The following is a 14,771-nucleotide window of genomic DNA, read 5'->3' on the forward strand; positions in this document are numbered from 1 at the left end:
GTTAGCCTACATCTATATTCTTTTTCTGGTGATTTTTGACTCATTCTCAACTTCCTTTCTCCTTTTGTAAATTTTAATAATTCAAAGCTGTTACTCATAATAAGTAACCATGTATTTGACATATAGCAATACTGTCCTCACCCAGAATCTTTGGTTTCTTGAATTCTTGTCCATGTTTCTCTTAAGTTTTACTGCTTAAAAGCCTTTCCACTACGACGACACTCTCTTGATTCCAGTTACACAGGTACCAATCTTGGTTACTGTTGTTCTTGTTATGTTTGGTTGCAGGGAGATGAAAGACGATTCTGAGCTTTTAAATTTCATGCTGCTTCGAAGTGGAACAAGTTTAATGTTTCCATTCCCCTTAGACTTACGTGCTTAGTATGCTTTTTGTTGTACGAGTGGGGATGATTGTTGAAACTTGAATCTTTAATCCCATTTTCTTTTTATGAGTTACAGAGTTGGTTCTGAAACATCATAAATTGAAATGGTTTTTCTGTTCCTTTATGCCCAGAAGTTGTCATTGTTGCAAATTAACCTTTTTGGTTCTATTACCTTAGAATCTTGCTTTCTGTATGCTTCCTGTTGTGATGCCTAAAATTATCATTTGCTACAAATTTTTGAATGACTGAAGCATGGCTGTGGTTTGTTCTCAATGCAGATTGTGCAGTGTTTTAGTAAGTAATTAACTAGGCATTTAAAACTTCCTTTTACATTTCTATCATGAGAAGGAGAAGATGAGTTGAGTGAATGTCTAATCAGTTTTGTGTCTTCCAGGGCGTGGCCTGTGATGGCGATTGAGCCCTTGGTTTGGTATTGTCCGCCAGTGGCAGATGCGGCTTGGGCAAAAGAGGTTGATGGTGCTTTAGGTGCGTACACACCTTGTGCTATCGACACCGTCGTGATTTCCATTTCTCACTTGGTTCTTATGGGCCTGTGCTGTTATCGGATATGGATGATGGAGAAGAATTCAGAAGTCCAGAGGTTTTGTTTGAGGTCAAAATGCTATAATTATATGCTTGGTATTCTACATTTGTGGCATGCACATCTAAATATTCTTTGGTGATTATTATCTTTCATATTGTACATCTTTGCCTGCTATTTCAGAGTACATCTCGTGAAGTTAAACGCTTGGCTTCATTTACCAGATCGCCAGTTTATGGGCAATTTGGATTCGTGCATACAGAGCTTATGATGGGGAGGCCACTGCTAATGGGAAGTCCATGGATAATAATATCAGATGCACCCTTGCAAACACTAGTTCGAATCTTTGGCTCGCAATAATATTAGAAATATTAGGAGGCCTCATGATTTGGTTGACAGCAACCTCTGCAGTTCTGCAGAGTGGAAGAGCAGAAGACCAGGTAGCATTTGCATCAACAATGGGTCTACTTCTCAGTTATACTTTGAATGTCACTGTTCTATCGAGTGATGTTTTAAGACAAGCAAGCCACGCAGAGAACAGCTTAAATGCTGTGGAACGTGTGGGAACATATATCAATTTGCCTTCAGAGGCTCCAGGTGTAATAGAGAGCCACCGTCCTCCCCCTGGTTGGCCTTCATCTGGGTCAATTCAATTTGAGGATGTTGCCCAACTTTGTAGGCCTGAACTTCCGCCAGTCTTGTGCGGATTGTCCACCACTGCTTCTCCAAGTGAGAAGCTAGGCATAGTTGGAAGAACTGGTGCTGGTAAATCCAGCATGCTGACTGCATTATTTCAGATTGTGGAACTGGAAAAAGGAAGGATCGTGATTGATGGTTGTGATCCTTCTAGATTTGGACTGACAGATTTGCGAAAGGTTCTTAGTATTATACCACAATCACCTGTTCTTTTTCCAGGTACCCAATTTTGCTTTTGAGTATACTCGGTCAAGTGCTCGGTTTACTATTTTAGTATACTTGGTCAACCCTATAATTGCTGTTCATCAGGTTTGCTTGAAATCATTTTCCCACAAATTTGGATCAATGCATTGTCACTTTTCTGTGTTGAAAGCATTAGAAAGTGTTACTTAATGCTTCAAGAACTTGTGGCATTTTACAATCAAGTAGATTTGTGTAGGAAGAGTGACATACCACGTGAGTTCTTGGTATTATTCTTAGACCTTGCAACTGTAATTAATACAATTTCATGTCTGTGAGGATGAAGAGACGATCACTTTTAGCTACTGCAGAGTGGAAGAAATGTGGAAGAAGAAAACCGATAAGCCTTTCATTTAGGTAAATAAAAAGATGTGATAAACATCAATAATAACACATTAGCAGTAGGCTTGATTGATGTAATGTTCTTTCTGTAGTGCGCAGGACTCTTTTACAGTTAATCGAGGGATTGAACTGGATGAATCCTAGATAATGTCAGTAATTGAGAATTTGGAAACAAAAGATGGTCAAGTATTGGAAGCAAGGGTTTCTCTTTGTGACTGCAAGGCATATTCTGCAATGTAACAATCAACCAAGTATTAGATGTCTGTTGTCTCCAGTCCTTGTGACCTTGACAATCTATCTTTTTGATTATCTGTTAGAATATGTTTTAACATTAAAGTGTCTCAATTTTATGGTCATTTTTTATTATCCAGGAACTGTGCGATTAAACCTTGATCCATTCAATGAGCACAGTGATGCTGACCTTTGGGAGACTTTAGAAAGTGCACATCTGAAAGATGTCATCAGAAGGAATTCTTTTGGTCTGGATGCTGAGGTATTGGACAATAACTATATTGAATAACTGTACTTGCTCCATGCTGTCATGTTACTTGAGATCAATTTGCTTGCAATGGCTCGCAAAGGCACTGGGTTGATCGGCTACCATATTTCAGTGAAGACGCCAATAATCAGTTGATATGTGTCTCTCTCCTTCCGACTGGTTACAAGTTGAATATGTATTCTGGAAATCAGCATCATGTTTAGTTTTTATGTTGAGAGTAAAAGATTTGCAGAGTTTTGTGGTCAAACTAATCTGAATGAACTTAAATTGTTGCATAAGCTTCAACTAGGTTCTGCAATAGATATTACATTGGCATGCATAAGATTGATGGTATTGCAGATGGAAGTCAAAAGTTAAATCAAGAATTTCTGTAAACAGTCCCTTGAACTCCATATCTGAAGCATTGATGAAATAATTCTGCCTCATCTGTGCCAAGGTTTGGGAGGGTGGGGAGAATTTCAGTGTTGGGCAGAGACAATTATTGTGTCTTGCTCGAGCATTGCTGCGAAGGTCAAAGATTCTTGTTCATGATGAAGCAACTGCAGCAGTTGATGTTATGACTGATGCTTTGATCCAGAAAACCATTAGTGAAGAATTCAAATCGTGCACAATGGTCATTATTGCTCATAGACAAAATACCATCATTGACTGTGATTGGATTCTTGTGCTTGATGCTGGCCAGGTGTGCCTTCTCGTTTATTGTTATTCTTGGATATTTGTGGTTTCTTTTCCTTTCTGCAGATTTCTCACCCCATTTAATAGACGTCCTGTAGCTATATGACGTCCATAAGGGATGATTGACTCCATTCCAGGAATGACTTGGCAAATATGCTTGTTTAACTCTTCTTTCAACTGGGAAAAAAGAAAGAAGATACTTATTATTCTTGAATAGATAACTTCTGATGTTGCTATTTCAGGTTCTAGAACATAATACTCTAGAGGAGCTGCTAACTAATGAAGAAAGCACATTCTCTAAAATGGTTCAAAGTGCAGGACCTGCAAATGCTGAATACTTACGTAGCATAGTTTTTGGAGGTGAGAGAATAGGTTGAGTGAAGAACATGCCACGTGGTTAGATGATCGGATGAGATGGCAAGCTTCATCCTGTTGGGCTGCTGCAGCGCAGTTAGCCGTAGCTGTTAGCCTTACTTCTTCACAGAATGATCTTCAAAGGTTTGATATTTGAGAAGCGAGCAATATCCTCAAGAAAACTGGAAATGTAACCCTGCAGGGTGTTTTGGAGGGAAAGCATGATCAAGTTATGGATAACATGCTTCAGCAACACCAATTTCTCAGAGATAGACGGTGGTCAGCTCTTTACAGGATAATTGAAGGTACACATATAATATCTTTCCATACACGTAAACTCCCCTCAAGAAACCACACATAATGCGCACCAACACAAGCATGTGTATCATGCTAGTCCATACCTTCTTAATGAGGTCCTTGTCAGTGATGATGATTAATTTACTTGAATATCAGATGACCATAGGGAATAAAAAGGCACATAACATTCAGAACATAAAGAAGCAAACAAGACTTTTAGCATTACAGAATTCTATAATGGTAATCAAAACCCCTGACACCTTATATAGAACCAAACCTCCGCCCTGAGTGATGGCTGATAGAGATCCCCTCCTCCCTCAGTTTAGTGTCAGTCAGGAGAGCTAAGAGATGATCATAAGGGTGTTCCTTGAGATTTAAAAGTTTTGTTCACTGTTGCCCCAAGTAAATATTGTATGTCAAAAGGGAACAGTATGACACATCTACTGTATCCTGAGGAAGAATGGCTCCCTCAACTACAAAAATGTGAAACAACGAGCTAGGTCACCCAAAGAATTTGGCTGCTTCCTCATAATGCATAGAACACTTTAAGATCAATACTGGCACAGACAATAGCAATCATAGAATAGATATTTGTCTCTCATCTATAATCAATCCCAATGCATTTAACACAGAAGATCTAATGTTTCTTTTTACCTAGGCTTCATGATTAATGGTTGATCCTGTGTTTCAGGTCTCGCTGCAATGAGCGGGCTAGCTCAACATAACAGGCTTCAACAATTAGAGTTCGACTTTGAAAACAGGTCCCCGGATGGGGATGATTAATAAGCAGATAATGGAATTTTGATCGCCTGATGATGGAGAAAACAACATTCTATCAGAATTTTCCATATCATATTTGCAGGGTGCTCCCAGGTGATATTTTCTCTGTATCATACCAATTTTTTTTGTTTTATCATTGACATTATACAAGCTACTATAATCAAAACTTCATTAATCCAAAGTATTTATCATTCTCTAACATCGCTAAGGCCTTGTACTCTCGCTCTCTCCCTCAGTTCAGCTCACATATGGAGTATTGACTAATTCGGGGCACAAAACTATTCATACAATCCACAAATCAGTTTGACGAGTTCTCTGATGCATTACAAGGAATTTCTGGCTGAGGAAGGCCATGAATGGCCTCAAAGGCCTGAGCAGAAGCTTTCGAGAATCCCATCAATGCCTGAAATACATTGGGAAGGCTAGTTTTTAGATTGTTTAAAGTCATGGTCTTGCAAACATGGACTGAGTTTAGATGTTTGCCCTTCTCCATGTCAACCCGCTTCTTTAAGGCCTCAGTTTTGGCTCGCTTCAACAATAAAGGATGCTTAGGGCTTAGGGTGGAGTTTACGTCTGAAGCAGCTACACTACCCTCAACCTTTTTCTCCATCTCAGTCAGTGACATTAACTCCTTCTCCAACCTTCTCTCAAGCTTATCAGATTTCTTTTGCTGGTTGTGTTCCTCAACCTGCTGTCGGATTATGGATTGGATGGCCAACAAAAAGCTCTTAATGGCCTCTGAAGCCACCTGCAAGCACAACAGATTAGTAAGAGATAGCTCCAAATGATACCACCAGATGAGATACTTCAACAAAGGGCTGATTATGTGATACATCCCTTATGCTCATATAATGATCATGGCAAAGTGTACCTTATCAGGTAATTTGTCAAAACCACGCTGCCATTCTTCACAGAGCCTACGAACCGTAGTTGAGCAATGATTCTGCTGATGGTCACCCACAAGGCAATCAGTGAGTTGGATCCAGCTGCAGAGTGTTCTTACATATTCTTGCTGAGATTTTACAAGCTTACAGAAGCTGTGATACCAGAAAGAAACCTCAGTTTCAAGCTGAGCTGTAGCCTGACGATGGGATTCAGTAGTCAGGTCCACGCTTAAATTATCAGTGAGATGATTCAACTGCTGTGAAATATGGTTCTGGACTTGATGAGATTTGTACATCATTCCCCACATCTCCATCAGCCTGTAATTGGAAGATTAGACAATTTGAACAAAAAACCATGATTCAAATTTATACACTACATAACATAAACCACCATTCAATCTTCCACTCAAAAACTACCGAAGGCTTGGGCAGAATTTCACTTGGAAACTGAAATAGTATGGGGAAGATATATTTAAGTTGGAATTTTAGTTAAGAAGGCTTCAATCAAACACTACTGTTGGTTTTTTTTCCTTGAATTGTGGATTCATAACTTTCATTAAAAGTTCCTTCAAAAATAAGGGTCAAGAAAGAAATTGAATCATTTTAGATTATCTTGCATTGTGAGGAACCTTGTTGCATTAGAACTGTGAGGCTTTTGGAGTATCCAAAAAATTATTTCTTATTCTCCATTTAGAGTATCACCAAACCCATTTTAAATTTAAAAAAGAAAATTGAAATATGTGACCAAATCTTACCCCGAAGTCAATGCAACCAGCTGAGGATGTAGCTCCTTATCAATGAGCTCCAATATAGATGAGCAGGTTGTACTTATTGATTGTTGCAGCCGACTTATGTCAGTCTCCAAATTCTCAACACTTGATCGGATTTTCTCAGTCTTGGTCCAGTCATGGTTTTCGTCTTGCCTTTGTAGCAACATCAATTTCCTTTCAAGCTCTAATTTTGCAATTTCTTCCTCCTACAAACGTCATTATCCATGAGGATGCAAAGACTTATACATATGAGAATATGGAAACAGAAAACTGAGGCAGAGCATACTCATAAGATAGTCATCATCAACGCCACCAGTCAGGCATTGAAAAAACTCCAAAACTACCACGAAACTATATACATATTACATAAAGGAATATGGAGATCCAAAGGCAGCAAAAATTTGATGGAGAAACCATAATCAAAATGCAAATTCTGATTATTGAAGAATTGATGTAATGACCACGCTAAGTATCACTCTTACCTTTACTTCCTTGTAAAGCTTCTGCTCTGCAACATATAGCTTATCAAGGGTAACGCAATGAGCTCCAGGCTTGCATGGTTCAATAGATCCACACTCAACAGCATCTCTAGCAAACTGAAGGGACTTAGAAGACCAGCTCCATGACAATGCACTAAAAACCTTTGCAGAATTGCTCCTCTTTCCTGTAGTGCGGACAGTATGGAAATAGTTAGCATTGAGCACTATGCAGCTACCAGATACTGGCTATTTGATGCACAAGTAATTTACTACAAGATCAAACAATAATTACCAAAGCAAATGATTTATAAGAATTCACTGAAAGGCCCGAACTAGGATTCATATTGCGAAGACAGCAAAAGAACAATCAGCAAAAATCACACAAAGAACGAATGCAAATCTAGTTCCTCCCTGGTGACACTAAAAAGTAAATTAGCAAATAGAAAGTGATAAAAAAGTCAAGCTCTTAAGTGGACTTGCTCTTACATCTTATGGTTCCCATCTCTCCCTACATCCTTGGGATTGGGGGTTAACATCATTGAGTAAAAGAGAAAATATCCTTCTACTGATGAAGGATTGGACCTTAGATATTTAGGACTTTAGGGCCCAATCCACTGGCAATGAGAGCTGTACACTGGCACCAAATGCACCTTAGAAACAGGTTTGAAGCCATCCTCACTTTAAATTTATATAAATCAATAACTTTCTGCAATTAGAACAGAAAGTACAATGATGCATAAATTATAAAAGAGTCAATTCCATCAGATAGAACTTCCTATCCAAGTTGATACCGTAGAAAATCAAGTAGCAAACAGAAGGAAAGAAATACACATAAGTAGTGAATTGTTGAAAGGTTTGCTTACTTTTGTTTTCCTTGAGTTTCCATGGAAGAGAATTGTCCCCTATGTTGATGTCTGTAAAAACAGCAATTTGCTTCCCACCAGCTGATGCTTTCAAAAAATAGTCATCTAACTCCTTTATAATTCTCTCCAACGTCTTCTTGTTCTTCCATACTACCATGGACACATCTGTAGAGTCTTTATTATACCAGCTCATCATTGATGAGTTATCATCAACAATTTCCCCAGGCTGACGCTTCTCAGGGAGAGGACTTACTGCAGTATTTTCAACAAGCTCCTCTTCCCTATCTTCATCCTCAAACTCCATCTTACTCTCAGCCCAATTTTCTTCCTCAACTGGTTCTACAGCTTCACTCTGTTTTGGATGATGGAGAGGTGAATTAGCCTCCCAAAAGTCCCAATAATTCCATGATGAGCTTGCACTAGGAGGTGGTGGGGTAGAACAATCATCCTGATTAATCTCTATGCTTTCTTCTTGGGCAGCTTCTCCTTTAACATTTTCACCGGCCTTTCTTGAATCAGGGCTAAAAGAAGGCGGTGGTGGAGGAGAAGGAGGCAATGGGGAAGGTGGAGAGGGAGGCAATGTCAGGCCATAAGAGGTATTTTCAAGTTCCAACGTGTCCGACTCAGTAAACTGCTTAAGAGTTACACCAGTATTCTTCAATGCCCTCAAATAGGCCAACTGCGCATCTGCAAATTCTCCTCTATATCCCACCAATTGTTTCATAAGCCTCTTCCGCTCCTTACAAACCTGAACCCTTCCTTCCTTATCGATCCTTGAAGCAACACAGCCCATTTTTTCAATCAGGGATCATAAAAGTCTTTGAACTCTCTAATTTAACCTGCAGTAGAATACATTAAACACAAAGCAATCTCAATTTTCTACACCATATTCTGTTGAAAAAAGACAAGTAAGATCCCAGCAAATTTATAAGGTTGATCAGATATTCTCCAAAAGCCAAATTTGCAATTCTCATACATATGCATTCCTTTCCTGGAAATTCAAAGACCTCAAATATAACAGAAACAACAGCAAAACGATCAGTCAATGCCAAGATCTCTACAACTCGTAAATTACTCAGGAATGAGTGCTTTCCCTGCTAATAATTTAGTTCCACAGGCTAAAATGATACTCATAACCAAAAATTCCAGCTTCTACAGAAACTTCACACCTTACTTTTACGGTGATCAAAGGCCTCATAGAAGACAAAAGAAAAGAAAAGAGACTAGAAAACAGGAATAACCAGTTTCTTAATATACTACCATCATCCACCTACCCATAAAGTAGCAATAGATTCAAATGGATGCCCCTTTGATTCGATGATTCTAAACAAGGTTTCTCAGCCAAAATGATGATCTTTATAACGCAAAGATCAAAACTTTCAAGCCCAAAATTTCTCTCACACTAAATGCATTTTCAACGTCTGCTGATGCAGATCCTCAGACAAGACAACAAGAACACCACCCCAGATGCACCCAACTTCAAAAATCTCCATAGCTCAAACTAAAGCTGCAATAGAACAATCGAGAAAAACAGTTTAAGACCAAAAAAGGGTCTTACTCTTACGAGAGTCTTACAAAATATTTCACTAGTAATATTTAAAAGAAAAAAAATGAAGAAAAACGACAAGAAAACAACGTGGCTGAAATAGAAACTGCCAGAGACAGAGATTTGCTTGTTCTGTTTTTTTCCTGGAAAATAAAATAAAAAAAACAGTAAAAACAAAAGGAACCAATATACCTTATTACTGAAACAAAGGATCTTTTGGTTCTGGGTTTCGTTTGAAAGCGTTAAAACTCAAAAACAGAAGGGAAATGAGAGCAATGCTTTCAAGGTGATAGAACTTGTGGAAAATCCCACCAAAGAAGAAACTTGGAAAGATCTCTTCTTTGCTTAGCTTTTTCAAAGAGGAGGAAAAGAAAGAAGGAGCTCGACACCCGAGGACAGACCCCATTACCATGAGAGAAGCATCCAAAGCAGAGGGAAGCTGAGCTGGCGCATTATAGCAACTCTCAAAGGGTCAAGTCCCGACATTTATTTTTTCTTCCTGCTTTAATTAAAGAAAAAGCCTTTTCCACGCCAGCATGCGTGCCTAGGATTAATCCGTTTGAAAAAAGGTCCACGTCACTCGCTGACTGCGTACTATAGTGTGTGCCGGCAGCTGCGCACGTTAGCCTCCGACGGCTGTACAATTTAGCATTAGACCATAAGATAAGACATACTCCCTTTTTTATTTACATTTAAATAGAAAATATCATTTAAACATTTTGTGAAATTTTTTTTTCTTATTTTAGTTGGTAAAAATGAAATTGATGAAATATTTGTTAATTTTGAATTATCCGAAATCAAATTTAATTAACACTTAATTATTCATATCTTACTCAAATCCAATTAAAAATCAATATCTAACACTCAAACTTTATTATTAATATTTGTTAAAACAACGGGAACTCTAATAATAAAAATGAATATAAAATTAAATTTTTTATATATCATTAATAAAAATAAGAATAATAAATTAAAATTTAGAATTATATTTTAAAAAATTAATAAATTCTAATAGGTATTAAATTAATCACAAATCATAAGTAATTTATAAATAAAAAGTAATATATAAAATTAAAATTTATTTATAATCAAATTTTGATAATGGATATCCTATGACCATTATTCGAATTTTATAAGAACCCTAATAATAAATTTTTTATCTAAATCTTATCCAAATTCAATTATACTAAATTCAAGCAGCCAAAAATCAAATAAGGATCAAAAGTTGTTTGAATGTAGGCAGCATAGTAGTTTGACTATTTAGTTTCTACCATTTATTTTTCCTTGTGCTTTTTCTTTAAAGCATATGCCATGTCAGAAAAAGGATAAAAAAAAAAAAAAGGGTGCGCAGTTTAGCTGAGGGTGGTTGGTTAAGTTAAAGCGGTCACTTTATTTGTAAAACAAGACAAAAGGAAATCCAAGTTCTAAGCCCAACCAGCTTTAAGCATTTAAAAGGAAGCAAATCTTTTGGTAAAATGCCCTTTCCGGGTGACTAATGATAATGATTTGTCTCCCTAGGTTTAGTTACTTTCAGCTGTTCCCTTTTCTCATGTCGCCCACTTTGCCTCCTCCTCTCTCATTCCTCCCTTTTCTTTTCTTTTCTTTTTTTATTTAAATGGATATAATGACATAAAAAAATAAATCTTTACAAAAAGAAAATTACTAATATTTACGATAAATATTTAAAAACGGAAGGAGTACTATGTTATTTATATATATATATATATATATATAAATCTTTATTTTAAAACTAAACTAAAATTAAGAATTTTTTTAAAAGAATAATATAGAAGAAACAAAAACGAATAAAAGATAGATAATATAAAATATCTCGATCCTATAGCAGTGTCCCACCCATTATGATTTTTCACTCATAGAGAAAAAAGATTCACCTTGATCCGAATTTATTTTGATATTCGTATCTACATTAGTGAGAAATTAGATAAGTTTTAATATTATTTATTACGAGTTAATATTTTTAATTCAAAAAATATATCTATTAAGTAAAATAATATTCTTACTTATAAACTCATTCTCTTTTTTATTAATTTGAGATAGTGGAATTAGTACTTTTGAAAAAAAAAATATTTCTCTTTATTGCATATGTGTATTAGGCTCCAAATGTTTGTTTATCCAAATCATGAATTGGGTTGGGATGGGGAGATGGAATTTTAATTTGGGTTGGGCTTGGTTTTATTTATTGGGTCTAGGACTTAAATTGGGGCCGAATTGGCCACGAGGCCATCTCAAGTGTTAGAGTCAAATGCGCTAAAGAGCATTACCACATTCTCCAGCATTTGAAATGATCATTTCAATTCAGAACTATTCTCGATCAATAATCATTTTAGTATTTGATTTATTTATTTATACTAAACAATAATTATTTCCCAAAATATTTATTTCGTAAAATTTTTGAATAATTATTACCGACTCTCTTCCGATACTAGTAACATTATATTTACTAACAAAAACTTTGGTTACCATAAAAAGTAAATAACCAACTGTTGCTTACATACACTTTCCACCAAACCCCTTTTTTTGGCATGGATTTGGCTGAGATATAGCATTCATACTCTTTTCCTTTGCTAAGCAACAATTTCCTTCCAACTTTCACGCACGTGACTTCTTCTTTTGTGCTTTGTCATTTTTCATTAAAAGATGTTATTTATTTGTTAATTCTCGTCTTCATAAATTAATTAAAAATATATTTAGTGCTTGGTTGGTCTAATTTTTTGTTCAATTTATCTACCTCTTAAAAATAAAAGTTAGACCAAATATAAATTTTAAAAAGTTATTAAAAAAAGTAATTTTTTTTAAAAAAAATAAAATTTTGAAAAAAAAATTTCTTGAAAAGCTACTGTGAAGAGTTTTTTCTTCTTTTCTTTTAAAAATATAAAAAAAATTTATTTTTATTTTAAAAATATCTTCATCTGTTAAATATAATTACAATATTACTCTCTTAAAAAATACATTTTATAATAATTTTAACTAAAATTATAACTTATAAAAAAATTTATCAAACGACTTTAACTTAATTTTAAAACCTATTATTTTTCATAATAATTTTTAAATTAAAAAAAATCAAGCCAAACAAGCTCTTAACATACAAGATAATAAGATTAAAAGTTTTTCACCACACTGACACTTAGTCACAATCGAGACTCCAATGTGACGAAAAAACGTTTGAAAATTTTTCACCGTACTGGAACTTAATGGCCATCAAGGTTTCAATGTGATGAAAAGCCTTTCATTTGTTTCAATTTAATAAAGAAACGAAACTTTAGAATTAAAATGAATGTAGGTTTTGAAAAATTATTATTGTTATGATTAAAAATTAATATCTTTATTGGTATTTTTTTTATTTATTAAGAAAAGTAAAAGGAAATTATATATATATATAAAAAAAAAACTCTTTTGAGTGTCTATATGAAATATAAAAACCTAACTTGCTCATGAAGGATGCCTCCATCACACTCACAGAGTCTCTCACATGAATCAAATTCACTGCAATTTACAACTAAAAAAGTGTCCTGCGAAATCAGCTTGTCCCCACTCCATGATTCTTTGACGGACTGGCGGCCAACATGAACGTCCCATAAAAATAAAATCACATTTCTTTTGGAATAATGTTCTCAGCATGATAAAAATTTTATAGTACAACATACATATTTATAATATATATAAAAGTAAGATATTTTAATTTTTTTCAATTTGTTTTAATTGAGTCTTCAATTGAATGACAAGTGTCATTCAATTAGAACACTTTTTTATTTTTTAGACCTTTCGTTTTTTATTGAATTAATTTTTTTTACACCTTATGTCAAAAATAAGTTGTTTTTACATTTGATGAGTTTTTTTTATATTTATTTATTTTAATAAAAAAACTTAAAAATAATAATTTTTAACTTTTAATAATTAAAAAATAGATTCATTTAATATTTATCAGTTACAATTTAATATCTATAATATATATAAAAGTAAGATGTTTCAATTTTTTTCAATTTGTTTCATTTGAATAACAAGTGTCATTTAATTAGAACTCTTTTTTATTTTTTGGATCTTTCGTTTTCTATTGAATTAATTTTTTTTACACCTTATGTAAAAAATAAGTTGTTTTTGACATTTGATGGGTTTTTTTTTTACTTTTATTTATTTTAATAAAAAAATTTAAAAACTATAATTTTTAATTTTTAATACTTAAAAGATAGATTCATTTAATATTTATCAGTTACAATTTAATATTATTTTTATCTATATTCTCTTATTCTGCATGAATCTGCAACTATAGTATATAGATATATCTTTTATACTTAATATTGTATAAAAGGCCTTTTAAATTAAAAAAAAAACTCATAATTATGTCTATTTACATCAATTTTAAATTTTATTTTTTTATTGTACTAGGTCTTTATATTTTAATTTTTGTTCAATTTTAATAAAAATATAATAATTACTGAATTCAATGTCAATCGATATATTTAGCCACGTAATAATATGAAAATTAATGTGATCACAACAACTGCCATATGAACAAAAAATACTCATTGATATTATATTTGACCACAATTAATTATCTATTAAAATTAAGAATTTATACGAATATAAATTAAAACATAATAATTTTTTAAATACAACAAAAATATAAATTTTTTTTCACATAACTATAAATGATTCAAAGGTTTTTTTTTAAACCTTTTAACAATGTTGTACATGCCACTACTAAGATCAAAATGGCAACCTAACTCGGAGAAATAAAAACGGATATAATAAGAGATAGCGACATCGTAGAATCCAGGATTTGGATCATTAATTTTTCTTATTTTTTTATTAGAGGTGCCTAAATAAAGTGCTATTTTACTTTGACCTACACCGAATTTGGAAAAAATATTATTTTTTTTTGGAAGATAAATGTATTCAAAGTTGAAGATTCTTTTTTTCAATAAAATTTTTTTATAAGAATATAAATAAATTAGCCATAACATCTCTTAATAAACAAGCAATTACAGTTATGTAACTTTTTTTTTCCCTTCAAAGTTACCTTCATATTTTTTACTAGTAGTAAAAAAATTGAACATTTATATATGTATAAATTAACTCTGATTTCACCTAATTAAGATGGTAAAAACATATAATTCTCAAAAAATTTATTGTAAGCATTAACGTGTGATGGATAAATTTAAAAAAAATTATATATTATAATTATTTATTTTTTTATTACATTTAAATAAAATTTTTAAATTTTTTATTAGTTTTCAAAAAACACGAAGAATTGAAGATTCAACGTGGCTTTAAAAGTCTAATTTAAGTTCGTTTTATTTATTTATTTTATATTAATACTATCATTCAAGGGAAGTTTCCTCTTATATTAATCAAAGAAAAGTAAAAAAAAAAAGGGAAAAAGAAAGAAAAAATGTCGCCATTA

At 33.6% G+C, this 14,771-nt stretch overlaps 1 protein-coding gene and 1 pseudogene across 3 annotated transcripts; one reads left to right on the top strand and one right to left on the bottom strand.

Annotated features, from left to right (window-relative positions):
• The first annotated feature begins 109 nt into the window (after positions 1-109).
• Positions 110-4,841, top strand: LOC18607080 (ABC transporter C family member 2-like; annotated as a pseudogene). The gene is made up of 7 exons (XR_016024759.1): positions 110-244; positions 778-996; positions 1,108-1,839; positions 2,574-2,695; positions 3,138-3,383; positions 3,619-4,035; positions 4,719-4,841. The product of XR_016024759.1 is annotated as an ABC transporter C family member 2-like (transcript).
• A 222-nt stretch (positions 4,842-5,063) lies between these two features.
• LOC18607081 (benzoyl-CoA reductase subunit C, putative (DUF630 and DUF632)) lies at positions 5,064-9,802 on the bottom strand. 2 transcript variants are annotated; one of them, XM_007041067.3, is made up of 7 exons: positions 9,542-9,802; positions 9,078-9,310; positions 7,804-8,642; positions 6,944-7,125; positions 6,447-6,667; positions 5,679-6,009; positions 5,064-5,555 (listed from the first exon to the last, which is right to left on the bottom strand). In XM_007041067.3, exons 3-7 carry the CDS (start codon positions 8,594-8,596, stop codon positions 5,106-5,108), a joined length of 1,977 nt encoding a protein of 658 aa, XP_007041129.2. In that variant the 5' UTR covers positions 8,597-8,642; positions 9,078-9,310; positions 9,542-9,802; the 3' UTR covers positions 5,064-5,105. The 2 variants fall into 2 exon arrangements, with proteins under 2 accessions (XP_007041129.2, XP_017971930.1); XM_018116441.2 differs by lacking the exon at positions 9,078-9,310.
• Between the last annotated feature and the right edge of the window lie 4,969 nt (positions 9,803-14,771).

This window comes from Theobroma cacao, chromosome 2 (genome assembly GCF_053813885.1).
Source record: "Theobroma cacao isolate CCN51 chromosome 2, ASM5381388v1, whole genome shotgun sequence".
Lineage (NCBI taxonomy): Eukaryota > Viridiplantae > Streptophyta > Magnoliopsida > Malvales > Malvaceae > Theobroma > Theobroma cacao.